This window comes from Neophocaena asiaeorientalis, unplaced genomic scaffold, assembly GCF_003031525.2.
Source record: "Neophocaena asiaeorientalis asiaeorientalis breed wild unplaced genomic scaffold, Neophocaena_asiaeorientalis_V1.1 scaffold531, whole genome shotgun sequence".
Lineage (NCBI taxonomy): Eukaryota > Metazoa > Chordata > Mammalia > Artiodactyla > Phocoenidae > Neophocaena > Neophocaena asiaeorientalis.
The window spans coordinates 164197-188135 of NW_020175542.1; the positions used below are offsets into that span (position 1 = coordinate 164197).

The 23939-nt window shown below is 42.4% G+C and overlaps 1 protein-coding gene across 3 annotated transcripts in view; it reads right to left on the minus strand.

The window, feature by feature from the left end:
- The window catches only part of PPP2R2B (protein phosphatase 2 regulatory subunit Bbeta), a 656680-nt gene that overhangs the window by 89664 nt on the left and 543077 nt on the right, over window positions 1-23939 (minus strand). For all 3 annotated transcript variants that reach the window (XM_024731397.1, XM_024731396.1, XM_024731395.1), the window contains 3 exons: window positions 19665-19762; window positions 16458-16623; window positions 9896-10008 (listed from right to left, as the gene is read on the minus strand). In XM_024731397.1, coding sequence (XP_024587165.1) covers window positions 9896-10008; window positions 16458-16623; window positions 19665-19762 — 377 coding nt within the window. The remainder of the gene's footprint in view (window positions 1-9895; window positions 10009-16457; window positions 16624-19664; window positions 19763-23939) is intronic.

Consider the following 23939-nt stretch of genomic DNA (forward strand, 5'->3'; position numbering starts at 1 on the left):
AAAAAAAAAAAAAAAAAAAAAAAAAAAAAAAAAAAAACTACCCTTATAAAATATTTTCCTCCAACCAGTTTCTTATACTTATGCACCAAAGAAAAGAAAGTATCTTCCTATATACACTAACCTCTAGGGAAATACTTAAAACCTTTTTCTCTGGTAAGGACGGGTATTTAAAATCAGTGCATCAGTGGAAGTCTGGTTTGCGATGTACTAAGATCAAAGTGATCTTGTTTTCTACTGAACTTGACTCCAAATCCATTTTGTGTTAATGATTTTCTAGAAAACTCTTCTGTATAATGAGCAGAGGCCTTAGAATTCCTCTTGTGATTTCAAATGAGTGCTTTGCATAACTTGGTAGCAAAAGGGACCTAGGCTCAGATTTTTGATCTCTATTTAAATAAGTCCAATTGAAAAACAAATACTACAAATCAGCTCTAGGCTATGTTAACATTCTAAGGTTTCCTGAACAACGAACTTCTTGGTACTTTGTGCCGTGTGCACGCCTGCACACGCATACACATGCATGTGTAGTTTCAGGGGCTGGACCTCACACCTCTTACTCCAGCAAAAGTGAGCTCACACTGGAGAGCCAGGACCTGGCCTGGGGACAATGTCTTTCCCATGACACTCATCATTCAGATAATTCCATCCGAAAGATTCAGAAAATGGAGATACTTTTCTTCCTCGAATCATCCAACTATGCCCTGGATTTTCCATTTACTTTAAAAGTATACAGAGAGCCCTTTAAAGGAAAAGATGGAGAAAATCATTCTAATAACTTCTCTTTTGAGAAAAATCCGTCTGGGTCAGTGTGAATTAGGTTTGATCCAATGACAAGATCCTTGCTTGCGAAGCCTGGAAAAGGTTGGCAACCTGCCCCAGCCTGACTAACCGACCCACGTCTCCAAAATTCAGACCATTTAATGACCAAAGTCAGGAAGAGAGAATGGGTCATAGTCTAGAGTACTGTGCTTCCTGACCAGGGATTCTCAAGATAAACTGCACCAGAGACCATGGAAACATCGAGATTTTCTTCTCTAACATGATCCTTTACCTCTTCTGGTACTAGTGGACTTCTCAGCTTCCCACTGTCATTGAGTGTACCTGTGGGGAGTGTCATTTACTAGTTCCTATCGCATTCGAGAAGCCATGGCTGCCTTCCAAAGAGGTTGGGAGCAAGAGACAAAGACAACTTGATCTTAAGCCAGGTATAGGATTCTGCTTATATTTACATTTATCTTGGATCTAATTACTACATGGTAAGTGCAGCACAACGAAGGTAGCTTTGAGATGAAAGCAAATATTTTATTGTCAGTGAAAATATTCTGAATCCAAGGCAGCTTTGGAGAGCCAGGGCAAACACACATTCAAAATAAAGCAGAATGGATTGCTGGATTCACTATTATCAAAACATAATGCTGCTTTGAACTTTTTCGATATATTCATCAGACTTTCCTGAAACTCCTGGCTGTCCAGGTGAAAGACAAGATGGGAAGGAAGAGGAGAAAGGTAATATAACATATATCGAGCATCTGGCAATTGTAAGGCATCACACCAGTACTGTCAACACATTACTCTCTTTTATTAGCATGACCTCTGTGGGAAGAATGTAGGATGAGTTCCACTTTTCAGATGATGGCTGAGATGTGGTCAGAGCCCTAGCCCTTTAAAAATGTCACTCAGCCCCTTAGTAGCGGCAGCCCTTGGGTAAGTAACTTCAGCTTTCTGAATCAAATGTCCACATCTGTCAAATGTCTCAAACCCAGCTGATCTTCAGAACTACCTGGGATACAGCTGTGAACTATGGGTAGATCCCTTGGCCCTGTGCCTGGACATTCTGAATCAGTCAGCTGGGGATGATTTAAGACATTCCTAGACTCTGATGACCATGCAGATTTGGTAAACCATGATCTAACTGCACGCATCCTTTCTGCTCCACCTTCGCCCCCCCCACCCCCCCGCAAACAAAACGGAAACACCATCTGGGCCCAAGGTTCCCGCAGCATCTACCATCTCCTTCATGGTTCCTTCTCTAGTCCCTGCTTACTCATATTTCAGTTTATACCAAATATTCAGATGAATATATCAGGCATTCTATTTAGTACAAGAGGTAGGATAGTAGTATGAATTTTAGAATCATAAAGACATGAATTCAGGGACTTCCTTGGTGGTCCAGTGGTTAAGTCGCCATGCTTCCACTGCAGTGGGCACGGGTTCGATCCCTGGTCAGGCAACTAAGATCTCACACGCCGTGCGGCATGGCCAAAAAACAGAAGAAAAGAAAAAAAATAAAGCCATGAATTCAAGTCCAAGTACTACCACTTACTAGCGTCTGACCTCAGGCAGGCTGTTTAACCTCTCTGGCTTTGGTTCCCACATCTCTGAAATGAGGTTTATTTTATTACCTTCATTATAGGTTTATCTTGAAGAATAAATGAGCCAACATATGGAGCATCCCTGGAACAGAGCAAATGCTAATACATGTCCGCTGCTCTTACTATTTCAGTTAGTTCCTTGGCCTCACATTGAACCCAACTAATGTTGTCTCACTGAATATTAGCCAAAGAATAGGACAGGGACATCCACAAGTGTCACCCCTAAAAGGCAAAACATGTCAACACACTGAGGCTTGGTGGTGAGGGTAGTGCCCGGGGTTCCTGTGGAGTGCTTTCTGATCCCGTAAATGAAACCCCATGACACAGACTGATAGAATCGGATAATGATGGCCATCAATAACGGTAACAGAAATTATTATTTATTTTCATAAACACAGAGTACGTGCGTCCTGCTGAGTTACACACATCACATGCCAGCATTCCCTTGTGCGGTAGTCAATCAATGGGGGATTGCAATATCCCCTCGCTGAGACAGGAGGGGGAAGGGATGGAGTGGAGGTTGAGAAATTACCCACACCAGAGTGACACATTCACAAAGGTAATCTAATTCAGGGGCCGTCCGGGGCCACTGCAAGCATGTGAATATGGAGTAGCCTTGATTGATTTTGCACTGCAGTAGCTAAACAGTTCATTTTTATTTGCAGCAAATATAAGGAAAGGAAAGCTGAAGCTGTAAGAGCATTGGCTATGAAGCCCCTAGAGCATCAATACATCATAAAATGAAGTCTAGAAAAATTAAAAATGGGTACGGGAAGACTGTATCTGTGTCCTAAGAGGCCTCCGTTGTCAAGCAGAAGCCCCAAATGAAAACCTGAGGCAGTGACGGCCGATCCTGACTCAACCAGTAATTTGCCCTGTTACTGGCCGGGGATTACCCATTCTCCTGGAGTGAGCACTATCACACGGTCACCACGGAGGCAGCAAAAAAGCACAAAGGCTGTGTCTAGACCGAACACATTTCATTCTCAGTTCTGCCTCTCAGAGCCTCAGTTTCCTCTTTTCTTAATGGGGATAATCACATCCAGATCACCAGAAATAGGGAAAAGCAATTCATGTCCTACCTGCCCCCCAAGATCCTTGGGAGCATTAAATAAGACCCCTGCCACCCCCAGCATGAAAGGCCATCTATCCCTCAAGATGCATGTGGAAAATTCCTTCCTGGTCCTATAGCTCTCTCTTTCTGTTCTCCCTCTGAAGTGCCATGGCAATCTTCTGTGCTTTTCTCAGGACACTTACCCGATCCGGTGTTTCTCAAAGTTTGGCCCAGGGATCACCTGTGTCAGAATCACCCGGGGATTTTCTAAGGGGGATCTGGTCAGCGATGTTACTGCGTACAACTCAGACCTTCTAAACCAGAATCCCTAGTGATGAGGCCAGTGCCTGTGTTCTAAAATGTATCCCAGGAGCCTGTGAGGGCACTGTGGTTTGAGAACCGCTGCTTGAATTAATTTCATGTTGCAGCGACTTGCAGCATTCCCCTCCTGGCCCCTGGAGGACACAGAGCATGTTTCACTCATCTTTGTAAGACCCGCTCTGTAGTACGTACTTCACACGTTGCCTGGTGCAAAGAAGGCACTCAATAAGTAGGATAAAAAATACATTGAAAAGTTCTACGTGTCAGATGCTATTATCCTCATTGTTGTCTAGATCAAGGACCGTGCAATAAATAGTCCTGGATGACGGTGAAGGGCAGGAGCTGTGGGGTCAGATAGACCTGGGTTCCGTTCTTGGCTTTGCCACTTATTATCTGTGAGGTCTTAAGCCAGCGCTTACCTCCCCGATCCTCTGTTTACACACCTATAAAATGGGCATGATGCATAAGCCATAGGATTGTGATGAAGAGCCAACTGTAAAATATACAGAAAATGCTCAGTGTGGAGTCTGTCCCTAGGAAGGGCTGAATCAATGTAGTTGCTTTTATCGGTAAACTTAAACCAGTGGTGTGTTTAATCAGTTCTCTAGAAAACAGATCAGGCAGTTAAACTAGCTGTTCCACAAAAACAATCATTTTGGGGAAAAAAGTGTGTTTAGCCAAGCTGTCTAATCCCATGACCTGTTGGCAATAATCCTCAAGAAGTTCCCTTCAGAATTTGGAGCTGGTGAACGCTCACGTCGATTTGCCATGGTGTCTCAGACTGTGGCTAGGAGGGTGTCTAAATTGCCATCAGTGGGATGTGTAAACATCAGGGTCCTTCTAGGTGGAAAAATTTTAGTCCAGGAAAGTCACAAGAATGTGTGTGTCCTGAGCTGAGAGAAAGACAGAAGCAGTCACCAGCAGAAGGCATGTGCGTAAAAACATGATATAACTGAATCTGTTCTCTAAAATACAGTGTATCCATTGTGTGCTCAACCTGCGGCAGAAAAGCCTTTGCAGCCCTCACCCTCGCCCTCCACTCCGCCCAAAATCTAGCTCCTACACTAAGAAAGCTTTGCTGAAGAATTCCGAGAGACACTGATCATGAAATTCCCCTGCTCTGCAATCATGAATTAGTATTCTCTTAGGATGTAGCTGTAGGGAATCATAATGAAAAGCGTCAGATTTGGGGTCAGATGGATTAGGTTTGAATCCCAGCCCCACCACTTTCTAGCCATGAGATCTTGGAGCAAACAACCACTTGTCTACTCTGAAACTCAGTTTCCGCTTCTATGTAATCTATTCATTTGACAAACATATCCTGAATACCTACCATGTGCCGGAGCTACAGGAGAGGAGACGTGTGGTTCCTGCTTTCACGGAGCTTACATTTCAGGGGAGGGGGAGGGGAGGCCGAGGGGAGGCCGACAGTGAACCAATGATACATCTGGCCAGGAGGAAAGTTAAGTATAAAGGGGCAGGGTAAGGACACCGAGAGTGAACGGGAAGATGTGAGTGTGCTACTTCCCCTACAGAATTCTAGGAGAGCTTCTCTGAGAAGGTGGCACGTAAGCAGAGACTTAAATGAAAGGAGGGAGGGAGGCTTTGCATGATCCAGAGAGGATAACAGAACCCGAGAGAGTTACTGTTAGGACAGAATGATATAAGGGTATACAATCCAGCACCTGGCATATAGTAAGCACTCAAAAATGTGGCTATTATTATTATTAATATTAATATTAGCTGTAAGGAATATCCATTAGAAAACCTGAGTTCATTACATCCCCTTCATTTTGGGGAGTTATGGTGTCACAGCTTGGGAGCTCACACCTTCCAGACAGACTCTGTGTAACTCTTTTGTAACTGGTTCAAAAGCACATTTCCACCTGGCCTAGGTTCCCAGGGCGCTGGCAGCCAATCCTAATGAGGGAAATAATAACTCCAGGCTCATTCTGCACAGATAAGTGTGCTACGTATGATTTCTCACCACCCATCTCCCCTCCCGGGCTGATTAAGTTATACGAACCATGAGTTTCCGTTGCCAAGAAAGGGCTCTGAGGTCTTCTTAGCTGTGGGTATTGGGAGGTTGGAAAGAAGGGCATGGAGAATCTTGCTAAGTGGAAGTACATAAGACCGCAAGGTGAGGTCAGAGGTCAGAGGTCTGGAAACTCCGTGTGTGAATGCGTGGGTGAGAGAGAAAAAGGGAGGGGGGGGAGGGAGGGAGAGAGAGACACATGCATACACCCTGACCTAGAATAATAATGGCACTAACTGTTAAGAAAAGCATTTAAAATGCCCAATGTATGTGTCCAAGTTGAAGAGCCACAGCTCTTGATTTTCAATGCCAGCTCTGGACAAGCAGTTGACAAACACTGGGGCAAGTCATTTTCCCTCTCTGAGGCAGCATCAGGTTGAAGCGCTCAGGGTCCCATAGATCAAGGTTTGATGCTTAGCATGATCTTGGGCATCTCACTGAAACTCTGTGAAGCGCATCTGTTCAATGGGTATTTAACAGTGAACTGTACCTCATGAAGTAGCCAATGCAGATACAGTGTGCAGCATGGTGCATGGCATATAGTAAATGCACAGTAAATACTAGATCCCAGCATCTTCACCTGCCTTCCTACTTGGCTGGGCTGAAGATGAATCAGGGAATTAAGTAAGTAAACACTTTGTGATAAAAATGGTATTTTACAGGGCTTCCCTGGTGGCGCAGTGGTTGAGAGTCCGCCTGCCGATGCAGGGGATGCGGGTTCGTGTCCCTGTCTGGGAAGATCCCACATGCCGCGGAGCGGCTAGGCCCGTGAGCCATAGCCGCTGAACCTGTGCGTCCGGAGCCTGTGCTCCGCAACGGGAGAGGCCACAACAGTGAGAGGCCCGCGTACCGCAAAAAAAAAAAAAAAAAAAGGATTTACAGCTTATAAGGTGTTATTATTAAACTATCATCACGATTATTGCTTTGAATGTTATAATGTTAAGCAGGAGATGTAGTGTCCATAGAAGTGTTTCTCAAAGTCTCTCTGGGTAATGAGTGATTGGATTTGCAAAGCTATCTTGCATGAAAAAAGGAAAAAAAAAACAATCACATTCGTACTTTGAAAAGCTGAACCTCCCAGCACTGAAACAGAACAGGTTCATTACTCAGTGAGGATTAATTAGCTGTTGGGTATTATTAAACATTCTCGCTCTCAAGATCCACGTAGAACTGGAAACTATGAAGTGTACGAAAGGTGATCATCGTGCAGGGAAGGAAAAAAAAAGCCACAATTGCTGGCGATGCAAATGTCAAGAGCAGAGCATGTTAGTAAATTATGGTCTGATTAATATCACATCAGCTCATTCTCTGTTTGGAGTCATTGTTCTGAAACTATGGTTTTCAGGGCTGCCTGGTTCTTCTTCTACCACTGGGATCAAAAAGAAAGCAGGCTGGCCTTTTCAGTGTTTGCACTGAAAGAACACTGGAGTGTGGATGTTAACACTGAAATGAGGATACTTGAAAGCCTAGGAAGGTAGACGAGATGAAATCAGATACGAGTTTTACAATATGATAGCAAATGTGTCTCATGAGCTGGTACAATAACTTGAAATGACTGAAAAGTAACAGAGGCTCATAAAAACCAGAGCGTGGAGGAGCCTCAGAGATGATAAGAGTCCAGGGATAACAGATCCCTTTGTCTCAACCACCAGGGGCTCAGGATAAAAATGCAGATCCCTCTGGACCACCCAACTTGCTGAAGAGAATCACTGAGGCTGCGTCCTGGGAATCTGCATTTGTAACTGACACCCATGGTTGCAGAACCACTGACTTTGTCCAGTCCTCTGCTCAGTTGCTTAGAAACTAAGCACGGAGAGGAGAAATGAGATTCATTGGCCCAGGGTCACAGACGCTTAATAAGGACGCAAGAACCAGAACTGGGGTTTTCTAAGTCCCAGCCACTCCTCAAGGCCTCCTTCCATGTTTGATATGTACAAGTCCACTTCATAACATCACTGTGTCACTTTGGGGACAATCTCTGTTCTAGTGGAACTTACATAGAGTCCTTCTTTCTTCTTCATCATGGGGATGGCATCCTCCCAGGGGCTAAATACAAGTATACGAAATCCCACTGGATGCGTGGACAACTGGAATTCATAGTGGGGACTAGAGATGGCGTCTGAGAAATTCCATCCACATAGCGAACAAGAGCAAGGTAACATCTGGGCAGAAGCTCACGTTATAAACTCCCCAGTGGTGCCTAATCCATCTGTTTTCTCCATACGATTGCAAAGTCCTGAGGGGTAAGACTATCTTGTTCCTTTTGTACCACCAGCACTGTGCTTGCCACTTGGTAGACATCAGTGAATAGCTTGAGGAGTGAATACAAGAGTATAAAAAGTGTATGAAGAGAAAAACGGGAATTTTCTCAAACACGTAGGCCTACTATCATAGGGGGAATAACAGTCATGAAAATGATGCTGAGAGTGAGACAAAAGCCCATCAGTAGGAACTAATATCACTGAGTGCTTTCTCTGCGTGAGACACTACACAGGCTAAGCTCTCTATCACACACAATACTGTACTGAATCCTCACATCAAACCCAGGAAGTAGCGACCATCCCTCATCCCTGTTGTGCAGATGTGACAATGGGAGGCACAAGGACTTTAAGAAATGTGTCCGAGGCCACCATCCAGAAAGAAATGGAGCCAGAATTCTAACCCAGGACAGAGTGACCCAATGTTCATACTCTTCACTGTTCTGTCCTCCAGTCTCAAAACCTCTGAGCATTTAGAGCATGGACCCAGTCTGATAAGGTAACCTTGTACGGTCGTCCTCCAGGTTGAAGGCATAGGCGGACGAGAGGAAACAGAGTAGCCAATGCTCGTTGGCCCAGAAGAAGCTCAGTAGAAGACCAGGTACCCACTACTACTGGGTACACACACGACAGCCTAGCATTATGGGCCGCAAAGAGTCAGTGTTCGAAAAGCATCTTCTGAATAAACAGATGAACAAATGAATGAATGAATGAACAAACCAACAAGCCAGCTAATCAGGCACACGAAGATCATTCAACTCCCACATTTGCCTCTAAACACAGGGCGGCAACCTCTTTTCCCCACAGGTATTGACACTTCAGTGTCTCTTTGCAGTTTTTGGTTTTCAGTAGAGCTGCTGGCATCTGAAAGCACATATTTTACCCAGTTCTGGAAGTGGCTAGGGGCCAGGGCTGGTCCCAACACGTGCCTGGCTTTACCGTTCACAATGAACACTCCAAAACTAAACTCATCACCCAGTCCCAAATCATTTTAATCTCTATCTAGAGAGCCTTCCTTTAAAAGTCCGCTTTTAGAAATCCATTTCTAACACCATTTTTCTAACAGACATATCCCAGTCTCCCAGAACCAAATATAATTTCTCCCTCCTTCGAACAAACTGCAACTCTCTGACTCTCATTGCATTTATCTTACTCTAGTTACTGTCATAAACATTTGCATATTAGTCCTACCCATCCTCTTTCCTTACCAGACTGTGCTTTTCTGGACAGCAGGAAGGAAGCTACCAAGACTAATAGTAGAGATCACTTCTTGAGTACCAGCCATGGAATAAAGGCTTTTCATCCTCACTGCATTTTAGCCTCAGAAGCCCACACACAGTAAGGTACTAGGTTCACTGTTTTGCAGATGGAGAAACTAAAAATAACTTGCACGACTGAAGTTCAAAAAAGGGAGTGACTATGTGAGAGTCTGGTAAGTGGCAGAATTTGAACCCAGGCCTGTTTGATTCAGAAGTTCATGTTCCGAATCACAAGACTCCAACTTCCTATCTGGGGAGTGCCGTGCTTGTACCTTGAAGGTGCTCAAGACATGTTAGATGATGCAAAAAGACAGAGGCTAAGAACATAGTAATGCATGGCAGTGACCCTGCAGGTAAGTCCTCAGGGGCGAAAGGAAACGTGGATTTATAGTCATCAGAGGTTGGTGCCTGTCCTGTTCCTTCACCTACCACCAGAGGCTCAGGTAGGCGGGGTCTCTGCTTGACCTCCCTCCCTCATACCTGAGAGGGGCAACCTATAGCAGCAGCCAGCATGCAGCCAAACTTCCCCTCCACTTCCCCTGACCTTGGTTGCCAAGGAAACTGAAAGAAGGTGGAAAACCAGCCGTTGGGCTCACCCGCAAGGTGGTGATGGTGGCAGGATCCCGCAGCCGGCCCTCCTCATCTTTCAGGTTGTAGCCTTCCGGCCTCTTATCACGCTCGCTGACTTTCCACAGCTTCACAGTTTTATCTGCGGAGGGCAACCAGAGGAAATCAAAATGACGGTGAGAGGAAACTGGTAAAGGAGTCTTTTTTTTTTTTTTTTTTTTTTTGCGGGACCCAGTTGGGGGCGGTTGCAGGGAGAGGTGATGGTCACGATGGAAGGGACTGCTAGGGAAACTGGCTCATGTCAAGGGCTTCAGTGCATAAATCTCAAGGCCTCTGAAGGCACAGCTCATGTTTCAAAATGAAAACATTTATTGTGCTGAGACAAACGGTTTCCCTGACAATGGGCTGTTAAATCTATAGCTTACATTTAAATTGGATCATTCAATAATAATATATCCTGAACACTGAATAAGAGTAGTCGCAAGATATGTAGAATTAACGATGTAACCATGTTAGCGCTTTCCATGGAGAATTTACTTAATATTCACAATAACCCTGAGATGTAAGTTCAATTATTATCCTCATTTCAGCATCCCACCTCACGAAATACTGTCCCTAGCATGACCTGAGAGGCCCTCCGTCACCTGCACCCCTACGTCCTCACACTTTATGATCTCACTGTCTACCCCACTCCCTGCCACTTCCTGTGCTCCTGCCACCCGGTTTCCTTACAGCTTCTTGTATAGGTTAATCCCACTCCAGCCTCAGGGCTTTTGCACTAGCTGCTCCTCCTGCCAGGAAAGCCCTTTACCCTCTTTTTCACAAGATTTGTTCCTTCACTTTGCTCTCCTCTGTTTTTGTCCCAACCTCAGAGGGGGTCTTTCCTAACCAACCTACAGAAAGATGTTTTCCTCACCGTTCTGTATCCCCTCTTCCTGCTTTATTTTTATTCAGAGTACGTTTCACTCTCTGGCAATTTAATTATCTCGTCTCCCTCACAGTGATTTAAATATCATTGGAGGCAGGGATTCGGTCTGTCTTGTTCCTCACTGTATCTCCAACACCTACAACAGTGCCTGGGGCATAGTGGATGTTCAAGAAATAGGAGTTGGATGAATGAATGCATCTCATTTACACAGTGCATCTTGTTAGCGGTACTCAGGAAAGTAAAATGAGAAGGAGATTCATCCAAATGCTTTCCCCTTTCAGTCTCTTTTCTGAGTCCCCAGCTGGAAATGACCTTTCTTAGCTCTGTACTGTCCCAGGACTCTACACCACTTGGTGACCCCTGTCATTCTCTACAGCAATACAACAGGGGTGAGGACTCCAATGCCTACAAGAGGTAGGCAGTGCCCAGGGAATGAGTGAAAGGGGGTGGGGCATCGGGGGAGCTGGAGATGGCATGCCCCACCTGCAGTCTTTTGATTCCATCTTTTAAAAATTAAAGTAGAGTTGATTTACAATGTTGTGCTAGTTTCATGTGTGTAGCACAGTGATTCAGGTATATGTACATACATATATATATATACACACACACACACATACATATATATATATACACACAGATATATATATCTATATATACTTTTTTCAGATTCTCTTCCCTTATAGGTTATTACAAAATATTGAGTAGAGTTCCCTGTGCTATACAGTAGGTCCTTGTTGGTTATCTATTTTACATATAGTAGTGTGTATATGTTAATCCATTTTTTAAGGAAACATGTTTGGGCCAAACAGATCATGTCTGTGGTTGCACGCCTTTCTTATCAGATCCTGCGTTCATTATTCGTTCTAACTTCTCTTCTGGACGGCAGACACTCGACGGCTCCTCTGCGCCTTGCTCTGTGCCTGCACAGGGTGGCTTTGGAAGCAGACAACCTTGGGTCCCATCCCGACTCCAACGCCAGCCACCACGTGGCCGAGGGCTGGGATTCACGTGCAGTAGGCACCTAACTCGTCTTTGGGTGACAGACAAAGGGGAGTAGCAGATAAAGCAGGAGAAAAGGTACAGAGTGGCCAATTAAGTTTGAATTTCAGAAATATGAGTAACTTTTTAGTACAAGTATGTCCTCAATACTCTAATCTTACAAATAGAGATAGTTAACTCCTCTACGCCTCAGTTTCTTTATATGTAAATTGGGGAAAACAGTGTCGTCCTCATGGGGCTCTTTGAGGATTAAATGAAAGAATGCATGTAGTGTTTAACCCACTGTTGCACTTCTAATAATGGTTCACAAATAGCAGCTGTTGTTAGAATTAGCAAACTAGGCAACTGTTCTGCAATAATAAGATGTTGCTCTGACAGCGTGAGCTTCATCCCATGATGATGTCAGCACATCTTACTTCCTGTCTGTAAGGCTGTCAGGGGAGGAAAGCCACCCCTGTATCCTGCCTATATTAGGATTCCTTTGCTCCTCCGCCCCTCATCTCCCTCCTCCATCTCTCCTTGGCAAATGCCCTGTCCTCAGTGGTCTGAAATGCACATTATGAAGTGGGCTTCCTGCAACAATTTGGCTACTCTAACAGAGAAGGGCCCCTGTTTCCTAACATGTGGGCAGCACTTGGGCTGGCCATGTCTGCTGGCATGCCTGTAAAGTCTACTAAGTATAAGATTTGTGCATTCAGCCCGGCTTGTACTGGGACAGAAGGCGAAGAAGTCTCTCCCAGATGTTGGGTTGAATTTAGAATTTTCTATCTATACTCTTCTGGTCCTACCCTCACTGAATATAGGCTGCATAATGACCTGCTTTTTAGGTTGAGAAGATGAAACATGGGCCATATGTATTCAGTCATTTGATTAACTACTAATCAGAGATCAGAGTAGATTAGCTACTGTGGCTTAGAAGAACCCAAATCAGTGAATTTTAATACTGATTATTTTCTATTGCTGGGCTTTGGAATGTAGCCCATCCCAACTGCAAGGCAATTCTTCTTTTACATTTTTCATATTAGGAATGATAAATTGCTATACAGAGAAAGAGAGAAATTGGAGGTAAAACATAAAGAATAAAAATCCCTAAAATCCCTGCAGTCTGGGACAACCCTTGTTAACATTTTACATAGTTCCTTGTAGTATTTTTCTATGCATTTTTTTGAAGAGGGGTACAAACCTATAATAATATCTCATATATAGATTTTACATTTCTCATTTTATTTTCTTCTTTTTATTACACAACTGGTACATAAAATTGTAGAAAATGAAAATGAACACAAAAAAATGAAAAACTCCTTCAATTCCAGTAGACAAAGACAACTACTATGAAAAATTTATGTATATCCTTGTATTATATTTGTGTGTGGAATTATATAACTTTTTTTTTTTTTTTTTTTTTTTTTTTTGTATGGACCGGGGCACGAACCCGTGTCCCCTGCATCGGCAGGCGGACTCTCAACCACTGCGCCACCAGGGAAGCCCCTATATAACTTTTAAAATAGCTTTTAATAGATGTATCATGCTATGCATAGTTTATAATACGCTTTCTTCCTATTTACCTATCTATACCAACATCTATTTCTACAAATACATAATGTATTTTATGTATTTAAAACACATAAAAGAATTAGTTAATAATTAAAGGTCTAGTAATGGGAGATTTATTAATAAACTATAGAAAAAAAATACAAGGGAATACCATGCAGTCATTGAAAATGTTATGGTATTTTAGGAGAAATATTTCATAATTAGGAAGGTATTCCTGTTATTATGTGTTATATTATTATATAAAAAAATCTGGTTGCAAAACAGTTATAGAATATGTCATATTTTTGTTAAGAAACAAACAGATTTATCCATGCCTCTTTGCTTTTCTCTTTTTTTTTGGGGGGGTTCACGGGCCTCTCGCTGTTGTGGCCTCTCCCGCTGCGGAGCACAGGCTCCGGACGTGCAGGCTCAGCGGCCATGGCTCACGGGCCCAGCCGCTCCGCGGCACGTGGGATCTTCCCAGACCGGGGCACGAACCCGCATCCCCTGCATCGGCAGGCGGACTCCCAACCACTGCGCCACCAGGGAAGCCCTGCTTTTCTCTTTAAAAGACATTAATAGCGGTTCTCTCTGGATAGGAACACTTTCCTTATCTGCATTTTGTTTCTCTGCATTTTCTAAATTTTTTACAATGAACACTTACTACGCTCATAGCATGAAAAATAAATTAAGTATACCTTTTCCTCTCATCATAGGAATTAAGATAGAAGTAGACATTCTAGGTAAAGCAATGTGTCTTCATCTGGCGAATAATTTTAAGGTCTATCTTTACAACTGAAGGTTGGTTTTATTTTTCATTAAAATTTCTAAAGCCGGGAATGTATTCTAGCAGAAGATAAAAACTGTACCCAGCTATAATGAGATAAGCACAATTTTTTTTAAAAAAAGATAATTGATGGTGAATTCAATTCAATTCCCCATGGTTGGGATGCCTGGAGTTATTCTTGACTTTATTATCACACAATTTTTCTTGACGCAGTAGCTTGAAGCTCTCTGGATAAAAAAGTCTGAGGAACATGTAGCTGTTACTATGAGTAATGGCTTTTTCTTTCTTCTGGCTGGCTCTCTGAGCAGTTTATCATTACTTGTGGCAGCTTTTAAACACAATCTTATCATCTATCTTCATTTTCTCTTTTGTACAGTAATTCCAATCGTCTTCCATTAATTTCTGCGTGTTAACCTATTTGGCTTAAGGGGGATTCTCAACCTCAATATTAGTATAAAAAAGAAAATCACATATGAGCATGGGAATTTTTCTTCTAAGAATGATTTTGAGATGCTGTTGGCATATGAAATAGCATCCCAAATGGGAAGATAATATCCTTGTTAATCAAAAAACTATTTAAAAACTCAATTAACAGAACATTATGCTATATAATTAATCTTCATTGCATTTCACTGATTTCTTTCCCATCCCCCCCCACAAAGTAGTTAATATGTCTTTTATCTCTTTGAATTCTATTGTAATAATCAACAGGCTAAATTTAATAATATAAAGTAAGCTAGCTATAGGAGATAATCAGATGCTTTTTCTCTGCCTAAAGTAATTAAGTCAAAATCATCAGAAGTTTCTTCCATTCTAAGTTGTGTTGAATCTGCTGAGCCTTTGAGGGAAACTTAAACCAAACTAAAAGCGAAGAGACTGAAACAAATTCATGTGGCTTGACTTTTGGGAAATCAAGATCAAAAAATGTAAACAAGACAATAAATGAGAAAAAATTAAATTACTTGGAATCTGGAAGAACAGCTGAGTGGAGATCTGGTCATGTTGAGATAAGCTCTGCTTGAATAACCCTAAACTGGCTATTTCAGAACTGTCACTTTATAGATTTATACCCTGGCTTTTTCATTTGAGGGATTTTTTTGGTTCATATGCATTAAAAACTTTCCCCTCCTGTTTTTCATAAGATTAAAATAAAACTCATTGTGAAAACTTAGAAAATAAAAACAATTTTACTTTCTAAGTTATCACAATGAGTTTTATTTTAATCTTATGAAAAAGAGGGGGGAAATTTAAGGAATAGATTGACAAGTCACCCATAATGCACAGTCAAAATTAATCATGATAAACCTTTCAGTGTGTTTCCTTTCAGTCTTTAAAAATGTTAATATATGTTTGATCGTAGTATATACACAGTCTGCATTTTTTTAAACTTCACGTATGAGCATTACCCTTTCTTAATAAATGTTGGAGATAGGCAGAAAGCAAACCCCTTGTTTCTTGATTTATATTTAAATGTGTACTCCTCAAAGACACATACACAGGATGCTGAAATGAATCACTCTCCAGCTTATTTGCTTGGGAGACGGTGTTTAATTTGTATATACTAATCCTCTAATTGTTATGCTATTCAATTAGCACCCTTTCGTATATGATTTTATTCTGAATTGTTTTGAGTGTAGATGGCCTCTTTCACAGCAAGGGTATTAAGAAGTTTTAGGGTTGGTAATTCCACTGTGTAAAGGTTTACAGATTAATACGGAATCAGCTTCCGTGTTCAACCCCGAACATTCTCTCTCTCTGACCTATTTATATCGACTCTCCCTAAACCAACAAATGATATAAGAAGAGTATGAAGGGAGAAGGGAGAAAGAGAAGAAACCATTACTGGATCAGTGTTTTGATGGGGTCCCCTCTCTTCTTGACCTATGTTTCTACTAGAGAGCTTGATTGTGTCAGACAAGGACATCTGCTTTCCAAACCCCCAAATATATTCAGGGATTAATAACTTCTACTGAGTACGCCAAACACACAGGGACGGCATGTTTAGCTTCCCGAAATGTGTTCCCAGAATAACATTCAGTAAATCTTTAGACAGGAAGTCACATTCCCAAAACACCTGGAAATAATCTGCATTAGTCAAAAACTACAGATAACAAGTCTCACATAATTCGACCATAAATTTGTTATTTTTAAAAAAGAATAAGTACTATTTACTGAGGGCCTATTCTCTGCCAGGCATTCTGCTAGGCATCTTGCAGATACGGTTTCTAAGTTTTTCAACAGCCTGCAAGGTAAAAAGGAAGATGGAGGCTAAAAGAGATTGAAATATAGGGTTTGCTGACTGTATCTCTCAAAATACCAAACAAGACAAGTCACCTCCACATACCATTAGTAGACAGAAGGAAGTAGGCTGCATTCTGCTGAGGGAGCCATCTTATTTTATTGATTTTTTCTTCTATTTCTAAACTCTTCAGGTAATCGAACTCGGGTTCATGGCTCTGGAATGTGCTGTAAACATTGTATTCACCCCTACGATGAACCTGATTTTTACTCTGTAGGAAGGGGAAAAAAAAAAGTCACATGAAAGATTAAATCACATAAGCCAACTGCAAATTCACCGGTTCCTTCTTTTTCTGAGTGGAGTCATGAGGGGTGAGACGGGCAGGCCGTGTCCAAGTGGGCTGAGGGCAGGACTACGACGGCCATGGGTTCCTCCTTAGCTCAGTGCCCTCAGGCTGTTGATCATGCACCCCTGGTGGTAAATACTGGCACCTTCAATATTTACAACTTTTTACTTATAAAGTATATACATAAACTGCTGCATGTCTTGGACACCCTTCGGAGTGAGTCATCCCATGCTGATGTCCATACAGACTTGTATCAATCTTTTAACAAAAACACATAGCTATAGCATCTGCACCTTTCACTGGCCTTTTAAAATCTCATCAGATCTTCATAGAATCTCTGAGAGGTGCACAGAGCAGGGAAGTGAACAAAAGAGGCTCACAGAAATTAAAATGACTTCTCAAAGGTCACACAGCTTATAAGCAGTGGATCTCTCCCTCTCCTTTTTCCAACATGAATAACAAAACAGACATGAGTGCAGAGATGACACGTGAATCATTAGGAGAACCATGAGACTTTACACTGGCTTCCCCCCAGCGCCGATTATGCAAAGTGCACACAGCAGGAACTAAATAAATGGTGAGAGAACAAAACATAAAGGAAGGGTGTGCAGAAAGGGACGAGAGAAAGAAGAAAGGTGGATAGGAGGAAAAGATGGTGTGAAAGAGAGAAAGGGAAGAAGGGAAAAGAAGGAGGAGAGGTTTGCATTTTAGGACCTAGTGACCAAGAGCCTCAAGATTCAGGCTTTGGAAAACTGTGTTCAAAAATTCAAATCCAGGTCTTGCTAGGCATTTGCCATAAATGCTTGACTCTTAATAAAAGGCTCAGTTAAAAAATTTTTATCTCTGGGTAGATACTGAACATTCAAACCCAAGTCTCAATTTACTGATGGGTGATGGTACCGATACCCAGACGTTAAAAGTGCTTGTGCGGGCACTGAGGTTCCTTGAACAAATTTTCCAGGACAGCACGTCTTGAGGATTCACGCACGGGAGCCACCCACAGGAATCAAAAGAAGGCCTGACCTAGATGTTGTCACATGGCTGTGTTTCTCAAGCTCAGTGTTCATTCAACCCCAAGTCTCACCGCAAATCTCAACATTTAACTGCAGGCTATTATCCTCAACATTTATTCCTTATTGAACAAAACCACCCTCCTTTGGAAAACGTGTCCCCCTTCTTTCTACTAATGAATCAGGCTCCCCAAATATTTCAGTAAATTAAAATAGGTGAAAGCTATAAATACCTAATGGGCAACATGGAGCGGAATATTACTGGCAACACCCTGCCTTGGGTAATTTATGCTAAACAGCTCCTCTGGTTTCTCTTTATCATCACTATGAACCTAATTGGATTTTTTAAACAATTGAAGAAGAAGGTTTGAAAATCAATTTTAAAAGGACTTTAAAGGCTGACATACTCGCTCCTATCCTGTTTACTGCAGAGAGAGCTAGTCCACCTGAGAAATAAATTTTTACGACTGTTGATTTGCTACCATCCAAATCAGACTGTCAAGTGTGTGTAGGATGTGCCAGACCAATTAGCACTAGGCAGCTCCGGAAAAGCAGGAAAAATTCCAGGTCACGAAGAGCTATTAGTTCCTACTTGCCAACAACATTTTCGTGTTTCCAGGGCCAATGGAATAGGCTGGGTGCCTGATTTAATGCTGAACACTTGAATTCATACAGAACCCCGAGGGATTACGATGCCCTTATAGAAATTAATTGCAAATAATGTACAATTACCAAATATATCACCTCTAAATGAGGCTTTCCTTTTTTGAGGGGAGGTGGAACACAAATGACTTTGAGGCACAAAGCAGGCTTTAAATTGCTAGGGAAGTCCCGTGAAACCTCCCTCCTGCACCGGGCCCTCCTGCTACGCTGTGCCGGGTGAATCTCCGAGGCAGGCGGCAGCAGATGGGAGAGTTATTTGAACACAGACTGGCCTGCTGGAAGCTTCAGGACCACGCCGGCGGAGGCCAAGGAAATCAAATTGGGCCATAATTTCATTCTGACAGAACAGAAGCAGACACCAAAAAACTCAATTTATATGAAAAAGAGAAACAATTCCTAGTGGAACCCAAGTCTCAGGAAGAAATGGGCTTTTCGAGATTCACTGGGAGTTAGAACTGCTGCTCAGAATGCATACAGCATTCAGCTGCAGGGAACTTCGTGTCACCTATAGTAAAGTGTGGGCTACATGCATTGCTCAGATGGCATTTTCTGGGATTTCTCTCCCTTTGGTAGGGGGAGCTACCATTTTCTTTTTTTTTTTATGGTTAGCAATAAAGTATTTTTAATTAAGGTATATACGTTGTTTTTTTAGACATAATGCTACTGCATACTTAACAGACCACAGTATAGTGTAAATATATAACTTTTATATGCCCTGGGAAATCAAAACACTGGTGTGACTTGCTTTATTGTGATATTCCATTTATTGCGATATTCCCTTTATTGCGATATTCCCTTTATTGCGATATTCCCTTTATTGCGGTGGCCTGGAACTGAGCCCACGATCTCTCTGAAGCGTGCCTGTAAATTGTATGTATTCTCTTCTGACCCAAGTTATCCTTTTCATATCTGTTGGGGAAGGGTTATATTTTTTATCCTAGGTATTCTGTTAGGAGTCCCTGAATTTCAACAGCTGGAGGAGGATAAACCCCACTGAAAAAGGAGGCGTTACACTCAACAAGCACCCGTGGAATTTTGCAGGTCAGATGAGAAGTGAGGCTGTTTTGAATGTGCAATACCCAGGTTTGGAAAGATGAGACCTTGCCCAGAAAAGGCTCTATTTTCCGGTGCTTTTGTGAGCCTGAGTGTGTAACTACTGATGTTAATGACTTTTGGGCAGTTTTAGTTTGCAAGCCAAGCAGCAAGGTTAAGGGCGACACATGAGGATTAAGGAACAGTGGGAGGCCTTCTTTAAAAGAAGAAAATGGCTATTTTGCATTCACTGCCACTTACCTCCTGCTCTCGTTGAAATATTACAACCCGACCCCCCTTGTCCCCTGTCGCTAGTAATTCTCCCGTGTGGTTGAATTCTACCGTAGAGATAATGTCAGCTGAAAAAAAGAAGACAAAGGCAATTTAAGTAACTGCACACTTACTTTGAAACGATAGATAATAGACATACTTTTCTGTGCATTTAAGGGCTTAGGGCTTTGTCTCTGCAGTGGAATTTACAAGGATTCTGTGTTCTGTATTTTAAGTGCCACTAGAAGTGGCACTTGGGAAAGTAAATTTCCTAGATGCCCACACTGCACTGTGGTCTCTAGGAACAACTGGAGAGAACAAAAGGAAAAAGCACATTCAGACCCTTTTGTTTTGGGCAAGAGAAAATGAATTTCTTTACGGGCGCAGGGAAATGGCAATTTTCTTTGATAATTTCTACCAACCACAGGCTCTTTTCCCACCCGTGTCCTTCTGCATTCCCCTTTCTTCTACACCCAGAAACTTCCCCAAATGAGTTTCAGTTGTGGAATCAAAATGAGGGCTGAAGACTGAGGAAGAAGGGGTGAGATGCTTGAAGCTCAGACACCGAAAACAAAGGGGCGGATCACAGAGGAATCGTCGTCGGGAAATCTCCAGGAGCTGGAAATTCAAGGAGGGACCCCACAAATGCTCCCTCTTTTCTGGTGAGCCGAACACACCCTTCTGGAAGAGCAGGGCCTTACTGCAACCCCAGGAGAAAGGTGCTGAGAAAACAGGGTCACGAGGTCAGAGAGAAATTTGTACTCTGTATTTTTTTTTAAGTATATTTTTTTTATTGGAGTATAATTGCTTTACAATGTTGTGTTAATTTCTGCTGTATAATGGCATGAATCAGCTATATGTGTATATCTATATCCCCTCCCTCTTGTACTCTGTATTTCTAAACAGAGAAAATACACAGGCATCAGGAACTCAGCTCACAGATAATTGCTGAAGGAATGCCAGCCTGCCAAATCTTTCTTCAATGCTGGTAAGTTACCCCCCGAGGAACACGGACAGGTAAATTACCTATGATTGGATTTATTAGGGCTATTTTTAGAAAAATGTCAGAGGTTAATTCCTCTGCAATTATTCCCCTGCAGGGCTCCAACAATTGCTACCGAGAGTGCAAATGAGTTTAAAAAAAAAAAAAAGAAGGAAGCAGGGGAATTATGACTGTGGCCTTTGACAGAAGTACATTCTGAAGATTATGTCCATGTAAGGAAAGCAAAGGGGAAACAGTGAGGTGGAAAACTAAGGCAATTACCCCTGAATAATTCAAATCTCAAATCATACTTTAATATCATTTCAGGATTTTCTTTGTATGCCTGATTGATTCAGGTAAGTAGTGTAAAATTCTCCACTTTGCTTCTAACTGTCCTTTTCCATCCATGAAAAAGCTTCAAATGGTCATTCTTTGCCCAGAAGGAAAAAGAATAAGGCATAAACCATAGGCACTTGCAAGCCAGGCACATTTAAAAGAATAATTCATGATTTCTGTTTTGGCATCTTAGATGACTGACCCCAGTGGTAGCAGATTCAAATCCTACAGGGCCACGCACGAGGCGACGTGGAGTGAAGTAGCAAGCTTGCGTTTCCTCTTAAAAGACAAGTGGTACTCAGTTTAAGCCAACTGTGACTATGAAATATTACCTGTATTGCCAGATATTCTGAGTTTTTTTAAAAAAGGAAGCTGGAAATCCAGAGTTTTATGCAAAATCGCTTTAGTTTTACATATTGGCAACCAATTATTTTGTTCAGTGCCATGACATTAAGAAAAATATAATCTTGTCTATCAGCTGAAAATGGTTTGTGGGTCACCAGCTTCTGACCTCTGGTCTCTAGAGTCTGCCTTCAGAAAAGGCCACCCCATTCCTTAATTGACAATCTCAACTGGACATCCCATCCATTCGCTCAAGAAGACCCCTACAACCGGGCTTCCCTGGTGGCGCAGTGGTTGAGAGTCCGCCTGCCGATGCAGGGGACACGGGATCGTGCCCCGGTCCGGGAAGATCCCACATGCCGCGGAGCGGCTGGGCCCGTGAGCCATGGCCGCTGAGCCTGCGCGTCCAGAGCCTGTGCTCCGCAACGGGAGAGGCCACAACAGTGAGAGGCCCGCGTACCGCAAAAAACAAAAAAGACGACCCCTACAAATGAATACTACCCGAAGGAAACACAGAAGAAGCTGCGTGGCTACTCAGTTCCTGAAGTAAGTTTAGAAGGCCCATTTCTAGAACAAGGGCCCAAATAGGAAGGAGCAGGCAAGCCCAGCAAAGCTGGGAAGCCAGCCACCCGGAGAGAATTATCGGCCACTTTCCTTTTTTAGAGTTTGCGTGTCTTAGCAAAGCACTCTCGTGTACAGAGGAGACAAGAAGGCTGTTTAATGTTTGCAGTCGCCTCAGAACGCCCTGGTTGAAAAGCACTCGAGTGCTAGGATACACTTCTAACATTAGTTCCTGCTTCTGCCTTTTCAATGAGTGGCTAGCCATGGGGTTATTCACGAAGCTTCCTGGCTTTGGGGAGAGAACCTAAAGCAGACATGGCTATTTCTTTTCACTTCCAGGCTTCTGTCAGGTACTAAAAAATGAGTCGAGAAAGAGAAGTAAGGAGCGATGAGAGGGTGGTGAGGAGACCAGGCCTGGGGGTTAACAGTGCCATACTCATGTCTTTAGGGCTAAGATTCTACTGAAGGGCAGCTGAAGCCCTTCCTCTCAGCAGCTGTGTGAACACAGATGCTGGAGCTCTAGGTGGGTTCCAGGGCTAGTGCACTGACAACAAAGAGATGGGTCTTCCTTTTTGGTGACATTGAGTATTGGAAGGAAGAGGTAAGTAGCTCTTTCCAAGATCAGCCTCTGGCTCAGTTTCCAAGAAAATGCCATTCCAAGGGAAACAAAATTCAGTCTCCCAGGGATGACATTCATACTGTCTTTTTTGCCTGGACCCTGAAAATGTCTTCACTCTCTCTTTAAGAGGCACACAGGTCAAATCAAGATAGGATTCAAGCTCAAGTCCAAGCCACATGATCCAAGGCGGTATTATTAGAACTTTGCACTATGGGATAACAGGCATGGTCCCAGCTATAAAAATACCTCCTTCGTTTTCCAAGCGTTATCATTGTTTGTGCTATGTCTCCCTCAAGAACCTTGTCAGAGAAAGGTTGACTGGTATGGCAGGATTCTGAAATTCCTTAGTCTGTTGCCAAGTCCTTGCCTTTATTTTAACCCTGCCAGGCAGGTGGTCTGTATATTGGGTTGCTTATATATGGCTACTGTGTGCTTCCCTTCAGAACATACGCGTTGCAGCTCAAGTTAATACGTGTTTTGAACTTTTATGTTTCCTGACTCATTTATCATGGCTAGGCCATAGGCGTAACCAGAGTATTTTACTGCCCTATCCATCTCTGCATGGCTTCATCTATGACTGTTTAATAATTGATGCAAAATTCATGAATCACCCCACATTCCAGTTTCAAGATACAGAAACTTCTGATACAATACTCCTGTGCTTGCAACACGCTCTTGGTAGAGCAGTTTAAATTAGAAAACATACAATGCTCAAAACAACATGACTTTTGTTGAGTATAGAAAGAGGTTATGGCGATAATAATAAACTAGCAAACTTAGACACGATAAAGTCACCTGAAATCATGGTCAGCAGAAATCAATTCATCAAGTTCAATTAAGGTTCAGTTCATCAAGTTCAATTAGAGGACGTTTGCCTTTAAATGATAAGTGTGTATGACAACTTATTTTCTTAAATGCACAGCTGAATCATGCTAAAAGCTATAAACTTGAGCATTTTCTCTCTGTTCTATAAAGATGTGAATGAAGTGCATGTTTTTGACTATAAACTTGAGCATTTTCTCTCTGTTCTATAAAGATGTGAATGAAGTGCATGTTTTTGACTAAAAACAGAAAGCAGAAGCCAAAAACAGTTATAGAGGTCAAATGTCGTTAACATGACTTTTTAAGGAAATCCTGGGAGGTATGACGTTTGCCCTGCTCCACATCTATTTGTGCTGATTTAATTTCCACAAGATGGTGGCCTGGTAACCCCATTTCTAGTTCAAAAGGCACTGATAAGATCAAGTTTTTCATTTTTAAAATCAATCTCAGCATCCTTCAAAGGTTCCAGACTAGTAAGTTCATACATAAAGTTTCCATTTAACTGAATAATAGGAATAATAGAAATTGACTTGGCAATTATATGCATGTGATTGTGAGGCTAGAGAAAAGGAAGGACCCCCTTGTTCATGCCCTAATCCCCCCC